General features: G+C 33.1%; 1 protein-coding gene across 13 annotated transcripts in view; it reads left to right on the top strand.

Annotated features, from left to right (window-relative positions):
- The window catches only part of CEP128 (centrosomal protein 128), a 495,022-nt gene that overhangs the window by 216,487 nt on the left and 258,555 nt on the right, over positions 1–19,980 (top strand). Inside the window, exons 20-21 of one of the 13 annotated variants that reach the window (XR_012486452.1) lie at positions 10,701–10,887; positions 11,902–18,039. The exons of 11 other annotated variants lie outside the window; for them this stretch is intronic. Coding sequence is in view for 1 of the 2 variants with exons in the window: in XM_074289847.1 (XP_074145948.1) it covers positions 10,701–10,735 (35 nt within the window). In the remaining variant the exon portion in view is untranslated. Of the gene's footprint in view, positions 1–10,700; positions 18,040–19,980 lie in introns of those variants that run through there. One more of the 13 variants, XM_074289847.1, reaches the window with a different exon arrangement.

The raw sequence follows: 19,980 nt of genomic DNA on the forward strand, positions 1-19,980 counted from the left end.
TGGGAAAATTATGTGCTTAATCCTTAAGCCAGATAGGGAAAATGCAGAAATATCTATAGCTCACCAGCACAAATGAAAATTTATGAAAAATATTAAAGGAAATCCTTGCAATCCAGCTTTATATCTCTCAAATATTTGTATTGTGAAGAAATTGGATTTCTACTAATGATAAAAGAATGGTTCAATGATAGGGAAAAAATAGTATTATCATGATAAAAGCAAAGACAAAATAAACTACATGGATCTCTCAAGAGACAAAAAAGGCCTTTGACAAAAAAAAAAAAATACTTTATGCTAAAACCTAAGAAAACACAGGCAGAAAAGGGTAATTTTTCAATATGATTTTTTAAAAAGTATATTTGTTGTATTCTCTCTGAGACTTCTCCTGCAACTCATATTTCTCCTGACAGACTGGACCCTAAAATACAAGAACTCCTTCTCCACTCAAGAATCTGGGTCTAGTACTGTGGCTCATAACCCCACTTGAGTATTCCCCATTAGCAATCAAAAAGTCATTGGACTTCATTAGCTTCTGAATAAAGGGTTTACTGGGACATTGTAACCAAAACAATTGGTACAAAATTTTCCAAACTGGGGCACATTTTGCCCTTGAACACACAAAGTCCCTGAGGGAGGTAAACAAGCATACATGTAGGGAAAATGAGTGACAAAATCCTTTTCTCCCTTCCTGGAGTACTCATGTAGTTTCTCATTAGGTATTATCCCTAGGCTGGTGATGGTGGCTTTCTGGAGAGTCCAGAGTATGCCCTTTATTCTTCAAAAGTCACAATTCATGAAGCTATCAGTCCTTGAGTCTTTCTATATTATTATTCTGAATTCCTCTGTCATCAGCAGCTACCATTCTGGTGGTTACTTTTTCATCCCGTTTTATTTAGAACTTGGTTGCCTCTAGGTTGGACCTTCTAGCTGCTGCCCTGTAATCTCTTCCAAGCTTTTAATGCCCACAAGCTTGCTGCATGGTCATGTCCATGAATTTTGCTGAAGGTTGCTGATTCATCACCTCCTGATTCTTGTGGCTCTAAGGATTCTTGCTCTAAGGAACACTACTACAAATTCCAGTCAGCAGTGAGATTTCTGATGGTTCCACATATATATATATATATACACACACACACACACACACACACACACACACACACACAAATATATATATATATATATATATAAAACGTTTACCTGGCCCTTCTCTTCTTGGAAAACAGAGTGACTACTCATCTATGATTAACATTTGAGAATTGGATAGCCTCATATTCTTAGAAATTGTTTCCCTAGATAATAACTGAGGTCTGGCCTGGAAGCAAGATTTTTGATCAGCAGTTGTTGGTTTTGGTGGCAACCAAAGGAAGAGGGGTAGATCTCTTCTCCACAATGATTTCTTCCCTTAGTGATGTCTTTAAGGATTGGATTAAAAGAAGGTTAGGTAGTTTGGGGAACATTGTTATTGCTAAAAGTTGGACTCAGGTTCCTGGTCCTCTCTTTTCAGGGTCTTATGTATTATGATGTTAAAAAAAAAAAAGTTTTTCTCCATGGTGTGTCCATGTTCATCAAAATCCTATGTAGAAAATTAATTGAATATAAATAATCTCAGAGAACCTGTCATGAGTAAATTCTGCTTTTGATGAAAATCTCAGCACTGAAAATCCAATAAATATTTTCTTCATTGTTTATACAAAATTCGTAACTAAATCTATATTATTTAATTATCAATAATGATCAAATTATATCAGTAGTTTTTAAATTTGAGTTCTTTTCAAAGATTCTGAATTTTTCTGTAGATAAATAAAATTGATAAATAAAAGTTATAGAGAAAGAATCAAAAGCAGTAAAAATAAATATCTTGTTTCAAGATAAACGTTTCTAGGGTAAAACATGTTTATTTTAAAAAAAGATGTAAAGCAAAATATGTGTGTATTGCAATTAGAAGTCAATTCTCTATTTAAATCTGCAACAAGACTCTTTTTCCTCTTCTATACTTTTTGTTACCTGGAGGCAAAATTGAAAGCTTCGACTTAACTATGATGAGCAGATACATTAATTGATGCAAAACTTTGCTTGATCCTTCAAGGTATTCTTAAATTCCAAGAATGAATGGAGGAAAAAAGTAGCACAGATAATTCTTGTGCCTTAAAGTTCTCTCTAAAATGTTTACATGTGTGTTTATGCACAAATATAGATACATATGTATGTGAGTTTTTATAATACACATATAGTGTATTATATTTTCTGGCAAAGGCTTGTTATTTACTTTTCTCCTTTATCCCACATTATTTAGTATAGGCTATCTCTGCCTCTACATAGTAAACTTTGATCTCTGTCATGAACTGAATTGGATGGCTGCATTTGTTCCTGCAGTAAGTTTTTGCTCCCTGAGTCTGTGCCCACAAAGCTTATTTTTTAAAAGTTTTAATATAAATTCATCTTTTTTTCATCTTAAATAAGTGTGTCCTTCTTAAATTCTTTGGGGGATCCCCCCCAAGATAAATTGTAACCTAATTTCTCTTGAAAGGTTTGGAATATCTATCAGAGGTAAATGTTAGAAAGAACATCATTATTATTTGGCCTAATGTGCATGTCTCCCTAAATTGATCTGAACTCTTAACAGTGATATTGGACCTTTCATTATCCATCCCTCTATAAATTCAGAACAGGAGAATAAAACAGGCTAAATATTTGCAAATTCAGGACCCAAAAGTACAATGAAATTTTAAATGGCCCCTGAAAAATAACAAACATATGAAGTAAGATTCTAAGTCTACTGAACATTTTTCTGAATTTGCTCCTAGCTTAACTGAACACTCGCTCTTCCTTGACCATGCTCTCTGTTTTCTTGTCTCTTTACCTGGTTGCCTAGGTCTGGTATTAGCTCATTTCTTCATAAAGCCTTGAGGATTAGACAGAAAGGCATCAGATGGAAGGCTCTTTCCATCTCTGAGTATCTTATTGCACTTTATACTTATTAGGTATTTGTCATGTTATATTTTTTGCTATAATTTTTTTATGTATATCCTTAATCGGATTTTCACATAGGCCTATAGTAGGGTCCTATTTTTCTTGCTATTTTCCCCTAATTCCTAAAATAGTGGCTGACATCTAGTAGCAACTTAATAAATAGTGAATAAATTAGGTGTGTATTTTAAGTTGTCTCCTAATTTGTGCTAATGAAAGGATTGGCCTTTTTTATTTTTATTTTATTTATAAATTTTTTGACAGTATATATGCATGAGTAATTTTTTAAAAATAGCATTATCCCTTGTATTCATTTTTCCAAATTATCCCCTCCCTCCCTCTACTCCCTCCCTTAGATGACAGGCAATCCCATACATTTTACATGTGTTACAGTATAACCTAGATACAATATATGTGTGTAAATACCATTTTCTTGTTGCACATTAAGTATTAGATTCCGAAGGTGTAAGTAACCTGGGTAGATAGACAGTAATGCTAACAATTCACATTCACTTCTCAGTGTTCCTTCTCTGGGTGTAGTTGTTTCTGTCCATCATTGATCAACTGGAAGTGAGTTGGATCTTCTTTATGTTGAAGATATCCACTTCCATCAGAATATATCTTCATACAGTATTGTTGTTGAAGTGTGATAGTGATCTCCTGGTTCTGTTCATTTCACTCAGCATCAGTTCATGTAAGTCTCTCCAAACCTTTCTGAATTCATCCTGCTGGTCATTTCTTACAGAGCAATAATATTCCATAACCTTCATATACCATAATTTACCCAACCATTCTCCAATTGATGGACATCCATTCATCTTCCAGTTTCTAGCCACTACGAAAAGGGCTACCACAAACATTTTGGCACATACAGGTCCCTTTCCACTCTTTAGTATTTCTTTGGGATATAAGCAAGCCCAATAACAGCAATGCTGGATCAAAGGGTATGCACAGTTTGATAACTTTTTGGGCATAGTTCCAAATTGCTCTCCAGAATGGCCGGATTCTTTCACAACTCCACCAACAATGTATTAGTGTCCCAGTTTTCCCACAGCCCCTAAAACATTCATCATTATTTGTTCCTGCCTTCTTAGCCAATCTGACAGGTGTGTAGTGGTATCTCAGAGTTGTCTTAATTTGCATTTCTCTGATCAGTAGTGATTTGGAACACTCATATGAGTGGATATAGTTTCAATTTCATCATCTGAGAATTGTCTGTTCATATCCTTTGACTATTTATCAATTGGAGAGTGGTTTGATTTCTTATAAATCAGGGTCAGTTCTCTATATATTTTGGAAATGAGATCTTTACCAGAACCTTTAACTGTAAAAATATTTTCCCAATTTGTTACTTCCCTTCTAATCTTGTTTGCATTAGTATTGTTTGTACAGAAACTTTTTAGTTTGATGTAATCAAAATCTTCTATTTTGTGATCAATAATGATCTCTAGTTCTCCTCTGGTCATAAATTCCTTCCTCCTCCACAAGTCTGAGAGGTAAACTATCCTCGGTTCCTCTAATCTATTTATGATCTCATTCTTTATACCTAAATCATGGACCCATTTTGATCTTATCTTGGTATATGGTGTTAAGTGCGGATCCATATCTAATTTCTGCCATAATAATTTCCAGTTTTCCCAACAGTTTTTTTCAAATAATGAATTTTTATCCCTAATGTTGGTATCTTTGGGTTTGTCAAAGACTAGATTGCTATAGATGTACTCTGTTTTGTTCTTTGTACCTAATCTGTTCCACTGATCGACTGGTCTATTTCTTAGCCAAGGATTGGCCTTTTAAAAAGTACTATTCATAGTATCTTGATAGTAAAAAGATTGAAGGAGTTTGATAATGCATTAGATAATTTATGTATTTTCCAGACAATTGTATTCTAATTACTACAAGATAAAGATATTTAATGTCGAAATCTATTAACAGAATTTTAGGAGGAACGAGGATATGGGAGAAGAGACTCTGATTGAGTAATCCTGAAGAAGCTAAAGTATTTGCTGAACTGATGATTCTTTGTGCCTCTTATAAATCTGTATGGATAATAAGCATCATGAAAGAAGTCATACTTTAGGTTTTAAATCCTATTTATCAGTTTTTATTTCAGCATATTTTAATAGGAAATTTACTTGGTAGTTGAAACTATTAATACTATTCCTTAGCTATTCTTACCAAATAAATGTCAGGAAAAACTAAGTAGAAAAAAAATAACAATGATAGTAATAGATTATTAGTACAAGGGAAGTAGAAAGAATAAATTAAAAAATGCAAATGAGTTTATGAAGAGTTAAATTAAAAGAGGTGGTCTTTTTCTCTTTGGTAGAAATGTGTTCATATTCTGTTTTATTTATATTGAGCTAATTTCCTTTAAAGCAAAACGGGAGGTTTTCCTTGATTTTGGTGGGCCTCTGGGGATTTAAGTAAATTATTATTTTGGCTTCCTTGTCTCTTGAGGTATAAAAAGACTCAGCTTGGAGGAATTCCTGTTCCCTTGGGGAGATGCCTTCAGGATCCAGAATTGCCAGCTGCTCTAGTAGCAGGAAGCAGTACTTTCTTTCAGTTTTATTAGGGATTGTATTTTTTTTTAACCTTATTGACAAGGAAATCCCAAAACTCTTAAAAGAGAAAACCTCCTTGGACTCTGGCTCAGGGAGGGGGCTCCACCTAAGCACAAACAGTTTCATCTTTATCTGGTTCAATCCCAAAACCCATTGAATTCAATTCAAATTCTAACCCTGGCTGAAACCCAGCCCAGAGCCAACCTGGGACTTCACCCACAAGCCCCCTTCAGCTTGTAGCCAAAGCCCCCTATTATAAAAGAGCCAAGCTGGAGCCTCTCTTTGCAGAGGTCCCAAACATGGAAGCCTTATGCCTGCCATGTCAAAGGATTTCTGCCCACTGGAACCATTCTGGTTCTGGTGCCCTCCTCTCTTTCTTTACCTAACACCTTTTAACCTTACTTCCAAACCCCATAATAAACCTCTTTTAGCAATCTAGGTTTTCGGGTTTGTAAATTCCTTTATAAGGGACTCTTGCACCACTACTAAACCTCATTTAACTCTGTATCCTTGCGTTGAATCCAAAGGGGTTGCAGAGGAGCTCTATTTGACTCCTTGTATCCCAGACCTGCCACTAGACCTCAATTAACCCTAATTTCATTTAGTTACTCCTTATCAAGATCTCATCATTATCAAAAATAATAAAACATATCCATTTATTTGTTTTTGTATTTTGTGGTCCATAGTACTTTATTGTATACAAACCTCAAGTTTGAATCTCTATAGATTTTCCCTGAAATATGTTTAACTTTGAGGAGGAAGGGTGTTGGGAGGGGAAAAATATATGTATATATTTTATATGCTTCAAGAAAAACACATATTTTCTTGAATATTATATACACATTATATATATATATATACATATATATATATATACACATAATACTTTTTTGAAAAGGTTTTAGATATAATCATTATGAATAAATTCTGAAAAATGACATTTATGATTATGGGAAACAAGTACTTCTGTTTTTCTATTCTTCTTTAAGCTCTTTGATCCAGGGAGAGGTTGATACCATCTCTGCTTCTTTTTTCCCTTTAAATAACCTCTTTAGTCTTCCAGTTTTTGTACTTGACATGGAGCAGCTTAGGCTTTAAATGAAATGGCACTGTTAAGGAAGGTCCTGAGTTCTAGTGAAGGAGGTTGATTATTTTCCTGGAACTTCTGTTGTCTGTACCTGATGGCGATATTAAATTTTTGGGTGGATTTCTGGTTTATTTCTGGAGTTTTGAGCCCCCTATAGTCTTCCCCCCCCCCCAGGCTGGGCTTAAGTGACTTGCCCAGGGTCATACAGCTAGGAAGTGTTAAGTGTCTGAGACCAAATTTGAACTCTGGTCCTCCTGAATTCAGAGCCCCCTATAGTCTTGAAAAGGTTATGATTTCTCAATGTTCTCATGATCTTCTTTATCAACATTTTCTTTAGGCACAATATCTTTTCCCCATACTTTCATGATAATTGAAACCTTTTCTGGATCTCCCCTCTGCTGTCATTTGCCATTTAATAATTCTTTGTTGATTGATTCATTGACTGACAAGAGAGATTGGGACCAGGCTTAAATGGATAGCAATTACCTCCAACTATCTGAGCTATCCACCTTGTAGTCTAAATATTCTGTCACCAACCAGGTACTGTAATACAGAATGACTTGGACTTCAAAATCTTCTGTAGCTTACATGGATGATAGAGGCACTAATTGTAGGTTTAACATTTTAATTTTAATTTAATGTTTGGTGTAATAAAAGGAGAATTACTACACAGTATTTAGCACCTTTAGAGAAATCTGAAGTATAAAAGTCACAGGATTAAAAATGTTAATAATATGGAAATATTCCAGAAAGTGGGCAGGTAGATGGTACCATGGATAGAATGACAGATATGGAATCAGGAATCCTTGAGATCAAAGCTGCTTACTAGCAGTGTGATCCTGGCCAAATCACTAAACCCTGTTTGCCTCAATTACCTCATCTGTAAAATGAATTGGAGAAGGAAATGGCAAATCGCATAGTATTTTGCTGATAAAATCCCCCAAAAGATTATAGAGAGTTGGACACAATTGAAACAACTGAACAACTAAATCCCATTGAATGGCTATTGAAATTGGTTCCATTGCTAAATAGACAATTACATTGGTTGTCATAATAATTAATTTACTTAAGCCACAAAGTTTTTTTTGTTTTTTGTTTTTAATATAGCATTTGTCTTATGAAAGACTATTGTTATATGTCTGCTGTCTGAGGATTAGTGTAGCTAGTTTGGAAAGATTAATCAGTAATTTGGCTATAGTGTGGTGATTTTATTTTTTATTTTTTGGAACTTAAACAGCTCTTGAAGTTCATCTGCTAAGTTAGGGATGAGTTGTGATCTGTGTTGGCAAATGTAGTATTCACATTAATGAGATTATAAATCCCTGAGGGAGGCAAGTATTAGTAGTTACAGGTCAGTCTGGGAAGTATGGTGTTGAAAGCTGGGATATTGATAAAGAAACTGATACTGCAAAGGAGCATAAGTAGAAAATCATAGAATGGAGAGTGATATTTTATGTGAGGGAGTATATGGCAGGTAGTTTTTTGGAGTAGGAATAAACTGGGTTTGAGTTCTGGTATTATATATTAGGTATGGGACCTTGTACATGTTCCTTTATCTCTCTAGGTCTTTTTTTTTTTTTTGGTGGGGAGGGAAGAGAATTGAAATAACTACTTGTTCTCTAACTGTAATTTAATTTCATTGATTAACTGATCAGAAAATATTCAGATATTTTGAAATTGTTAGATCTGGAAAAATTGTTAGCAAAAAATCATCTTGACTAAAAGTGTATGGCTTCTAAATAGACAGTTTAAACATCAGCATAAAACACTTTTGTTAACTTACTCTTGTTTGGTAATTGGGCCAGAGTAGGAGAAGAGGTGGATACACAGTAGCCTGGAAAAGAAGGATCACAAAAGAACCTTGAGTATTTCATATTTCTGTTTTGGGTTAAAATGATGTTGTCAGTAGTTTGTTCTCCTTTGTTTGTTCTCTTCTTTGTTTTCCTACCTCTCCCCAACTTTCAGTAAGCTTAACTAGATTTGCTGATGAGACACTAGAGGCAAATGTGGAACTTTTACACCTCCAGGGATTGAGGAAATTTCATTTTATATCAAGTAAGGGTCATTATCATACAAAGAATCCTGCTTATGACCATATGCTTCCATAAAAAAAAAAAGTGTTTTTGGCAGAGATTTCTGTAATTTGCTGCAAAATAAATTGTAAGATAAATTGGTTTTCAATTTTTAACATAAAAATTAGTCTAGTAGCAACATATTAAGAAGTACTAGTTGAATATGACATTTTTATTCTTTTGTATTTTTACCCTCAACAACTAATTTTCTCTAAAATTTTTAAATTATATTTTGATACCAAAGAGTAACTTTGACATCATTAAAATTTTGCAATATATTCTTAATTGTTATGTAAAGTAAGATATAATAAAATAATATTCTAGATAACTATAAATATAAACTACTTCCTATTCTCATGTAATTTGCATATTAAATGAAAAGGTCCTTGCATTTTTATCACTATTTTGATATCAACTTTACCCCTTATAGGATTATTTCTATTAAAACTGTCTTTGTCTGTTCTCCCCCTCCTCTCCCATCTCTCCCTTTTTTTTTCTCTCTCCCTTTCCATCTTCTTCGCTCTCACAATTATATATATGTGTGTGTATATATACATATAGTGTGATGATATTTTTTGTGTATGTATAAGACAACATATACATACACACACATAAGTATGTTTATAATCTATAAATCTGTAACATAGAAATCTCTTTTCTAGCTAAGTATCTCCAAACTTAATTAAGCTAACTCTCTGATGACACAAAGTCCAGAGACAAAGCCTTTATTTGAAATCTTTTCATCTTAAAAGGACTCATTAGACTAAAGCAGTGTTATTTTTTTTTTGTTGCATTTTGTTTCTTTACATTTTGATAACATTGTATATACATGCATATGAATGAGCAAATAAAAATTAACTACTTGCTATGTGTGCAAAGCACAGTGCTAAGTGCTAGGGAAACAGAAATACAGATAAGCTTAATTTATCTCACAGAACTCACATAATGGGAAAGAAAACCTACATGGAAAGATACAGACATACATTTTTATTTCTCTATATGTATTTAGGCATGTATATGTTCCAGTTGATTATAACTTCTCAGAAAGCTTTGTAAAACTGAAGCAAACACTTCCAGTTAGCTCTTTTTCATCTGTTCTCAAACAAATTTGGCAATTCTTCTCTCTCTGTGAAGTGGGCTTTGTAGGCCCTTCCATTGCCTCAGCCAATTAAGATCTTAAAATTAGTCTTTGGGAAACTCTGGTCATGATTCCAGGAACATAAGGGCCCCACTTTTCATTTAAGGAGATGAGAAATGTTTCAGTTTGGCTAATGAACAAAGCAAGTGTGATAAACAAGTGCTAAAATCATAATTAACCCTGCATATTTGAATGTAGAATGGATGTTGGTGTTTTGTATGCTTCTCCACTATTATGCTAGATTTTCCTATATAACTTAAAATTATAGTTCATAGCATTTGTCCCTTATTGATGTTTATTAGTGCTTGGACCAAGAAAATTGTTATATATTTTAAAATTCATAAAAAATGGTGAAGTATTGTTCTGCCTCAGGGAATGACACCTCTCACTGTACCAGAGTTTGAACATTCACTTTTGGTGTTTTTAATAGGAATGATAGTTCAGATTCTAAGTTCTTATTTTAGACCGATTCTTTGATAAGGGTTGGAGGGGGAAGGGGCAACTGATAGTAGTGGTGGTGGTTATCATTTGAGGTTTAAAATAGTTTTCTCTTTTCTAGTTTTTAGGTCTTCTACTTGAAAAATCCCTCTATGATGCATTATAAGTAGGCTGTAGCCAGTCTGAAATACAATTTTAAGTTGTCAATGTTAGGTATGTTTTTAAAGAAAAAAATGAAATATTTTGTATTTGATTATTTCTTTACCAAAAAAAGTGTTGTTTCCCCCCCCCCCCATTAGATAACCTGATAGGAAATTAATGCCAGAAATGACATTCCTATTCCAATGAAAAGGAATTGATTATCTATTTTTTTCTCATTATTTTCCCATATTCCTTGAATTTCTAAATTTATTTCTTTTCCCTTTCAAAAACAGAGAGCTACTGGAGTCAGACTGAGAAGAACAACTGATATATTATTGGAAGTATACACACTATTGTAAAAATACAAAGGAGCATAGACTGCTATATTAGGCTCTGGAGTTCATTGCTGATATCATTTGGACTTACTGCCTTTGGCTTTAAGAACCTGAATCTGACATCCTTGAGAACCTTTACATACAGGTATACAATTATACATTGACCATTTCTGCCAAGCCCCTAGGCTGGCAGTATTTTTCTCATATCCTTTGACAATTTCCTGGCTGTGTTTTACATATGTACATACATACATACATACATACATACATACATATATATAGGAAATACTGGAAATTTCTTCAACTCAGCTTTCTCATAAAGCTAATAGAAATAGCTTGATTTTTTGTTTTCTATACCCTGGTGGAAGCTGCTTTCTAAAATCTTTTAAATCTTTAAAGTTAATATTTTCCTTCCAGTTTTCTAAGACTTTAGACATTTTATTTTTACTACAATTATTTTGAGGTCCAGGATGTAAAAAGGGGTCTTAATCATTAAGAAGTATCTAATTTTTCTATTTTTTTAATGTCATTTGCTGTAATGTGCTGTTGTCTCCAGAAACTGCCGATCCACTCTCTGGGAGGAGATCTGCTGTCATTAACTGCCGCCAATTCTGACCTCGTGTAGAGACTCTTTCTCTCCCTCCAGAGAGCCGTCCCAGGTCTGGCCCAGACAAGACTCTCAATCTCTCAAGTGCGGCCCTCTTTTATCCTCCCAGAGAATGGGCGTGGGGTAATGCAAGGGCTTCTGGGAAAATTTACTTCAACCAAGGAACTTGCTCCTCCTAAGCATGCAAGCTCCTCCCCAGGAGTTCACAAGTAAAACTCCCAGTAAAGGCCTGAACTAGAGAATTCTTAAGTACGGACTTAGCACTTAGTAAGAAACTAATATCTCATTATCTCATTAGCACTTAGTAAGAACCTAACAATTTGCTACCTTTCAGTGAATTTAAAAGGGTCTGCAATTTTGTTTTGGTTTTTTATATTAGTTCTCTGTTTCAGAAAAAAGGACAAATTATTTGTTAGATGCTTATTACCTGAAAAAAATTCCTCAAGAATTTTGCATTGTATTTCAAGATCTTCCTTTTTGCTTCAGTTACTCTAAACTGTCATTTACAAGATTCTTTCATGTGCCAAGACAAGTTTATGCCTTTGTTTATAGATTTCTTCAACATATTTCAAGCTTCAAAGTGCTTCATGGACAAATTAATGTAGGAAGCTGATGATGGTAATTGATTTTTACTTTAAGAACTTTACATGCAGAAGCTAGACACTGTATTATGTAATATCTTCAATAAACACTGTCCTTACCTTGAAGAAATACATGTAAGACCATTTAATTTTTAATATCCACATTTTCACCACTAGATTTTATTAAAAATTGTTTGTACTATTCTTCTACTTCCTTTTTTATTACTCTGTTTCTTTTTGGAAATGCTAAAAGGGATAAATATTTGCTTATAATGCAAATGCAGCACAAGATGTGTTTGTAGAATTTTCATCTATGAACCCTCTGATTTTTATGTCAGGCTTTAAAATTGCTTTTCTTTTTAGTAAGCATTTTATTAATAAATCCACAAGGATTTATTAAGTATCTCATGAGTGTCAGGAGTTGGGGATGGGAGGATAAAAATGAAATTCTTTGTCCTTAAGAAAATTGCCTTTTGTTAAGGAAATATGAATGTACACATATTAGTAAATACGCAATATGTACAGTATAAATACAAGATAATTTCAGGTGAGGGAGGGAAACTCACTAATGCTGGAAGGACCATAAAACACCTCATGTAGAAGCTTAAAGAAAATGAAAGATTCTTAAGTGATATAATTGAGGAAGTACTAATTGGGGAACAGCCCCTTTATCTTGCATTGACAGAAGGTGAATGATATAAATACCTGTCAGTCAGAAATCTTCCATTTTACTGAAATCTGGATTTAGGCTGGCAGCTTCTATTATACATCTTGCTTACTTGTAGGTCAAGTTTATTTTAATTGAATTGTGACTTTGCACAATCACCTATTGGTGATCTCCAATTGTCATTACTTTAAAATGTGAGAAATGGACTAACTCTTTTTGTCTTTTTTTTTTTTTTTATTGTAAAGAGCCTGAATGTTAGTTGTCTGGCAAGGAGACTTTTAAGAACATATGAGGAGCAACACTTGGTTGTTCCACAAACTTGTTTAGGTCATTGTTCAGATTCTGACAGTGTTATCAATTGGCATCTTATGTATCATTGCTCTGAAGCTCTGTATGATCATCTCTAAAGGATGTGTTACCCAAATCAATACCTTTCTTTTAATAACCTTGACAGATTTTTTTTATACATAGGATCTTCTGAACCCTTGTTTAATTCATTACTGTATTCCATCTTAAGTCACCGATCTGTTTTGGCAATAGGTTTCATATACTTACTACCTGCTCTTTGGGAGTAGTATCTCCTTCAGACTTCAAGGGATATCTTAGTTCTGGTTGTTAAAGAATTTTATGAACCCTCAGATTACATAGACTGTTTGTATATTCTCTCCATATAACTTTGTTTTTCAGCTGTAAGAGTTGTAATCCTTTTATTCTATTTTTACTTGGAAGCTATTCTGTTGTTTTGATTAAAAAAACATTTTTCTCTTTTGGGGGCTTTTTCTAGCCCCATTTTCTATCTTGAAATCTGGTCACTAGAGATATATATATATATATTTTAATTTTATAATTATAATTTTTTTGACAGTACATATGCATGAGTAATTATTTTTTTTTTTACAACATTATCCCTTGTATTCATTTTTCCAAATTTTCCCCTCCCTCCTTCTACTTCCTCCCCTAGATGACAGGCAATCCCATACATATTAAATGTGTTACAGTATAACCTAGATACAATATATGTGTGTAAAACCAAATTTCTTGTTGCACAGTAAGAATTGGATTCTGAAGGTATAAGTAGCCTGGGTAGAAAGATAGTAGTGCAAACAGTTTACATTCAATTTCCAGTGTTCCTTCTCTGGGTGTAGCTGTTTCTGTCCATCATTGATCAACTGGAAGTGAATCTTCTTTATGTTGAAGATATCCACTTCCATCAGAATACATCTTCATACAGCATTGTTGTTGAAGTGTGATAGTGATCTCCTGGTTCTGCTCATTTCACTCAGTATCAGTTCATGTAAGTCTCTCCAAGCCTCTCTGTATTCATCCTGCTGGTCATTTCTTATAGAGCAATAATATTCCATTACCTTTATATACCATAATTTACCCAACCATTCTCCAATTGATGGACATCCATTCATCTTCCAGTTTCTAGCCACTACGAAAAGGGCTGCCACAAACATTTTGGCACATACAGGTCCCTTTCCTCTCTTTAGTATTTCTTTGGGATATAAGCCCAATAGCATCAATGGTGGATCAAAGGGTATGCACAGTTTGATAACTTTTTGGGCATAGTTCCAAATTGCTCTCCAGAATGGCCAGATTCTTTCACAACTCCACCAATAATGTATCAGTGTCCCAGTTTTCCCACATCCCCTCCAACATTCATCATTATTTGTTCCTGTCACCTTAGCCAATCTGACAGGTGTGTAGTGGTATCTCAGAGTTATCTTAATTTGCATTTCTCTGATCAATAGTGATTTGGAACACTTTCATATGAGTGGATATAATTTCAATATCATTATCTGAGAATTGTCTGTTCATATCCTTTGACTATTTATCAATTGGAGAATGGTTTGATTTCTTATAAATTAGGGTCAGTTTTCTATATATTTTGGAAATAAGGCCTTTATCAGAACCTTTAACTGTAAAAATATTTTCCCAATTTGTTACTTCCCTTCTAATCTTGTTTGCCTTAGTTTTGTTTGTACAAAAGCTTTTTAATTTGATGTAATCAAAATCTTCTATTTTGTGATCAATAATGATCTCTAGTTCTCCTCTGGTCATAAATTCCTTCCTCCTCCACAAGTCTGAGAGGTAGACTATCCTCTGTTCCTCTAATCTATTTATTATCTCATTCTTTATGCCTAAATCATGGACCCATCTTGATCTTATCTTGGTATATGGTGTTAAGTGTGGATCCATATCTAATTTTTGCCATACTAATTTCCAGTTTTCCCAACAGTTTTTTTTCAAATAGAGATATATGTTTTACTCCAGATGAAAATTAATCATATCATTAGAGGAACAAGGCTATAGTTTTTCAGGCTGATATAGATAAAACCCCATTTTTAGCAGTGTCCTGATAAAGTCTATTTCTGTTCAATAGTCTATTTCCATGAACTGGTCAATAGCACACTCTGATAATGCTTTGTAGATATAAATTCTTTTCAATGAAAATCCTATAAATACATTTTTTTTTTACAAATTTATTTCAGTATGATATGTAAGACAAATGTGAATTTAATTAAAGCCTTTTCTCTTGGTTTCTAAGATAATTATCTCTAAAAATCAATGACTTGAACATTTAGCAGTTATTTTATCCAGTCAATATTGCTTTATGTATAATTTAACTTTGGAATAACAAAACAATATTTTGTTTTTTATCTATTAGTGTTTTTGGCTCAAAAAAGACTTTCTTACCTTTGCTTCATAGTCAATTTCCTCAATATCCAGTTGGTTAGCTTTATATGTTGTCTCTATGGCTAGGAGTTACCTATAGTTGTTAGCTTTTATGTTTCCAGCGTTTGTATTCCTATAGGACTTCTCTCATGCTCACTAATGTAGGCATACAGAAAAGATACACATGCACCATAATAAGCATAGTACTATATTTGAAGACTTAAATTTTCAAATAAGAACTCTGTTTAGAATGCTTTCTATTTAAAAAATGAAAAGCAAAAGCAAAAAATAATACCTAAGACAAAATAGTTCTATTTTTTCTTTGGCACCATTCTTAGCCTAAACTAATATTCTCTTCATCTCCGGTGAAGGAACTGCCTTGATTTTAGAGAAAGAAAAAAAAATCTTTATAGAGGATATTTTCAATGTAAAGTCATGAAGCTATGGAAAAAATTTCATGATAAAGCTTTAACTAAAATAGATTTCATTTTAGGAATTGGTACATTGTACAAATATGGTTAGTAAATTATTTTTCAAATCTCCATTTCCTTTAAAATATTATAAGCTATATATTTTTACAAGTAGCTTGATTTTTTCATAGAATAATAAATTTGGATCCCATATAATACTCCCCAAAATCAGGTCTTGAATAATATTGACAGAAGTGAACTCTCTGTCTTTTTGCTGCCTAACAGAACAAGAGAGATAAAGAGTATTTCCTGAGGAATAAAAAAGAGAAATATAGAATGAATGGCTAAGCTCCAATTGCTTTTGCAAGATTTAACATGATTTTCCTTGTAGCCAAGTCTTAATTTTCTTCATAAAGAGCATAGACACAAGACAAATAATAATATACATAAATAATCAAAATATCTCGTGAGCATTTTCAGTGTTTTTTTTTACTTGATACTTGTGTTAAGTCCAAGCTAGCTCCCTGGAGGCCTCAGGATCAGTCAGAGTCAGGATAACTAAAAGTCCTTGGTCTTTAGGGATAGAAGTGAAAGAAGTAGGCAAACCACCAGGAGTTTTGCCAAAGATCTTTTCTCGATTGTGCAGTCCAGAATCTCTACCTTTTTCCTCCTCTTCCTGCTGCCAAGTGACTTTAGGAGATATTATTTCTTTCTTTCTTTTTTTTTTTTTAAAGCAAGATTTTTTTATTATAGCTTTTTATTTACAAGATATATGCATAAGTAATTTTTCAGCATTGACAATTGCAAAACCTTTTGTTCCAACTTTTCCCCTCTTTCCCCCCACCCCTTCCAGATGGCAAGTTGACCAATTTATGTTAAATATGTTAAAGTATAAATTAAATATAATATATGTATACATGTCTATACAGTTATTTTGCTGTACAAAAAAAATCAGGCTTTGAAATAGTATATAATTAGCCTGTGAAGGAAATTAAAAATGCAGGCGGACAAAAATAAAGGGATTGGGAATTCTATGTATGGTTCATAGTCATCTCCCAGACTTCTTTCGCTGGGTGTAGCTGGTTCAATTCATTACTGCTCTATTGGAACTGATTTGGTTCATCTCATTGTGGAAAAGGGCCACGTCCATCAGAATTGATCAAGTAGATATCATTTCTGAAGAAAAACAACTGTGGCAATCTTGTTTTGTGACATTTTGACAGAATTGTTTGTATGAGAGATTAAAATTATAGAATAGCTAGGAAGTTTCTACCTGAAGTTAATTGGTTGCCAGAATTTTATGAGAGTTTGAGAAGATCTGCTAAAGGATTATCATTTACTATGATTCTTTAAAAGACCAAACGTTGAACTTACCAAGATGTCACAGCAGAAAATTGATAGCCAATTAATAAACTAAGCAGGAAATATGCCCCCTTTATTTTTGGTAGCTTACATAAATCATAATTCTACTATACTATAATTCTACGAAGAATTATAGTTTATGTATATTCACGTAGTATTTTAAATCAATTTATAAGTACAGAGCTATTCTTCAAAACACCCTCATTAAGTTGGTGGCAGGTCCTAAAGTGAGAGTTATCTTTACTCATTTTCTTATCCTCTAAATTCACAAACTTTTAAGTTATGATAATAAAGATCTGAAGTTTATTACTAGAAACTATGCTTGAAAATTATTGAATGATGATGTTGTTAAATGGCAATTCCCAAAGATTACTACCTAAATGTTAGAGTGTTAGGATTCTGTGGAGCAAAATTAATTCTGGGAGCTGTGATATATTTGTGGTATATTTGTGATCAAATTAGGCAATCAACAGAGAATTATATCCATAGGCAAATAAATGAAATTAGAACTATTTGTGTTTTCACTGTGTTTTCAAGTATAACATATTAGAGATGTATAGCTGCTACTATAACTCCATTTTTAATTTGCTGTTCAAATAGTCTTTTATCTTTTGCTTGTTTCCAAGAAAGCTAATTTCTACATGTATTATAATTCTGTCTAGTTATTGTTTTTGTTGTTCATCATTCATTTTACAAAAGAGGATCAATGACATCAGGAAGATTGATTTACAAGTAATTTGGATTTAAGTGAGGCATAACTGCAAAGTTATCAGTCCTAATCTCTCCTTCACAATCATCAAAATCCAGTGATAAGACATAGTTCTTGATGATGATCCAGGATGGAGTAGAAGACCTTAGCCTTTTTAAGTTGAGATTTTTTTCAGGCCTCAGTTTGTCTGAGGCATCACCCAGTTGTTAAGGGCTAGGTAAGGGAAAAAAAAAAGTAAAAGATGGTCTGTTTTGTCTTCACACACACACACACACACACACACACACACACACACACACACACACACACACATCATCATCATCATCATCATCATCATCATCATCATCATCATCATCATCATCATTATATCCCATACATCAGGCTTTAACATATTTTAAACTTGTTATTCTCCCTTGATTAAAGAAAAAAAAGAGCAGATAATAAAGTGTTGATTGAATGTAACAATATGAACTATCTACTAAGCAAATTCATTGGTTTTATACAGACTTAGTTCTACATTTAATGCCACCCACCAAATAGATATAAAAATAAACCTTGAAAGAGAGAAGGAAAGAAAAATTAGCTAGATAATTTCTATTCTTTATCAAGGGAACTGTTTTCTTCTCAGCTAACTCACTTTGTTCCACCAGAGAGAATGGATATTTATTATATTTGGTAGGTTATTGAGATTTATTTTAATATGCCAGAATTGGTTAAATTTTGTTTCTAGCTTGCAATTTACCAACACTGTAAAGTGAATCATTTGTGTAGTTAGATATTCAAATACCCCATTGGCATAATTACCTTAGGACATAGAAATTACTCTAGAAGTGTCAGTTCTAGTTATTCCATGATCTGTTGTGAAATTTTATAATTTTGTTTAAGAATAAAATCCAATTAAAAAGTCAGTAGAATATACATTGCTTGCTAGGCACTCAGAAGACTTTGTCAGGGGATTAATCAGTTGGTCTCTATGGGGAGGGGAAATGAAACTTAAAGTTATAAGTGATTTTCTATCCAGCATATTCCATGATTTTATATATATAATGTCATTTTTTTTTGTGAAACAGTGGGAAAAAACTAGGATTTGTATTCAGCTCTCTTGAGTTTGAAACCCAGCTTTGCCATCGCCTTCCTTAGGATTATGGATAAATGACTTATGCTTTTTGGGTCTTGGTACCCTTCCAGATGTAGACCCATGGTTCTTTAACTTTTTAGACTGGAAAATTGATAATACTATAAACTGATGAGATTCTGATTTTGAAAACATAATTTTAAAAGATCATTAATATTTTAAAGATAAAATCTGTACCATTTATTATCATGATTGTGAAAAATTACTATTAATATTTCATGAAATAAATTTTTTAAAAACAATATCAACAATTGAAGGATCTTTTTTGCAGCGCTTTGGGAGTAAGGGGCTTGAATTTTTGTATCTTATAATGTTAAAAAAAATTTAGTTCTTTTCAGAGTAAATGCTTAAGGTTTATTAAATTGTAGATAATTGAAGGAAACAAGAGATAATTTAGTCCATCTTGTCTCCTTCCCTGCCCCATAAACTTTTACAGATGAGAGAACTGAGGTCCAGGGAGGTGGCATGACATGCCCAAGCTCATTAAGCAGCCAATTTGTTGTATGATTGTGTTAGAACCTACATTTTCTTGGTACCAATTCATTGTTGCCTAAAAGCCTTGTTATTAATGCTGTCTTGTATTAACTGTATCCTGTGGACTATGAGGAAGTCAAAATCTTCACAAATAATAATAGAAATATAATAGGAATAATAATAATAGGAACAAGCACCTCTTTCAGGACAATGATAAAGAATCCTTCACTTAATGATGCCCTATACCAATACATTTTATATAAACAAACCTTTCCGTCCCCTTGAGGTGATAGTTAGTATTGTAGGCTGGAATGAGTTGAAGTTTCCTGGAAAAGGTGGAATTTGAACTAGGGATTTAAAAAATTATTAAAATTTGTACAGTTAAAGAGGAGCCATATTATTAATGTATTTTTACAAAATCCAATTCATCAATAAGATACTTTTATGGTATAGAAAAAGAAAAGTCATTGCAAAGCCTGATACTTCTGTAAAAGTCAACATAATTAGCAGAGGCCCATAGATTTTTATTTCAGGAAACTTTTAACTTTTTAAATTCAGCTGCCAATATTTGTGAAATTGATCCATGACACTTAATGTTATAACCTAAATTTAAA

This window comes from Sminthopsis crassicaudata, chromosome 2 (genome assembly GCF_048593235.1).
Source record: "Sminthopsis crassicaudata isolate SCR6 chromosome 2, ASM4859323v1, whole genome shotgun sequence".
Taxonomy (NCBI): Eukaryota; Metazoa; Chordata; class Mammalia; order Dasyuromorphia; family Dasyuridae; genus Sminthopsis; species Sminthopsis crassicaudata.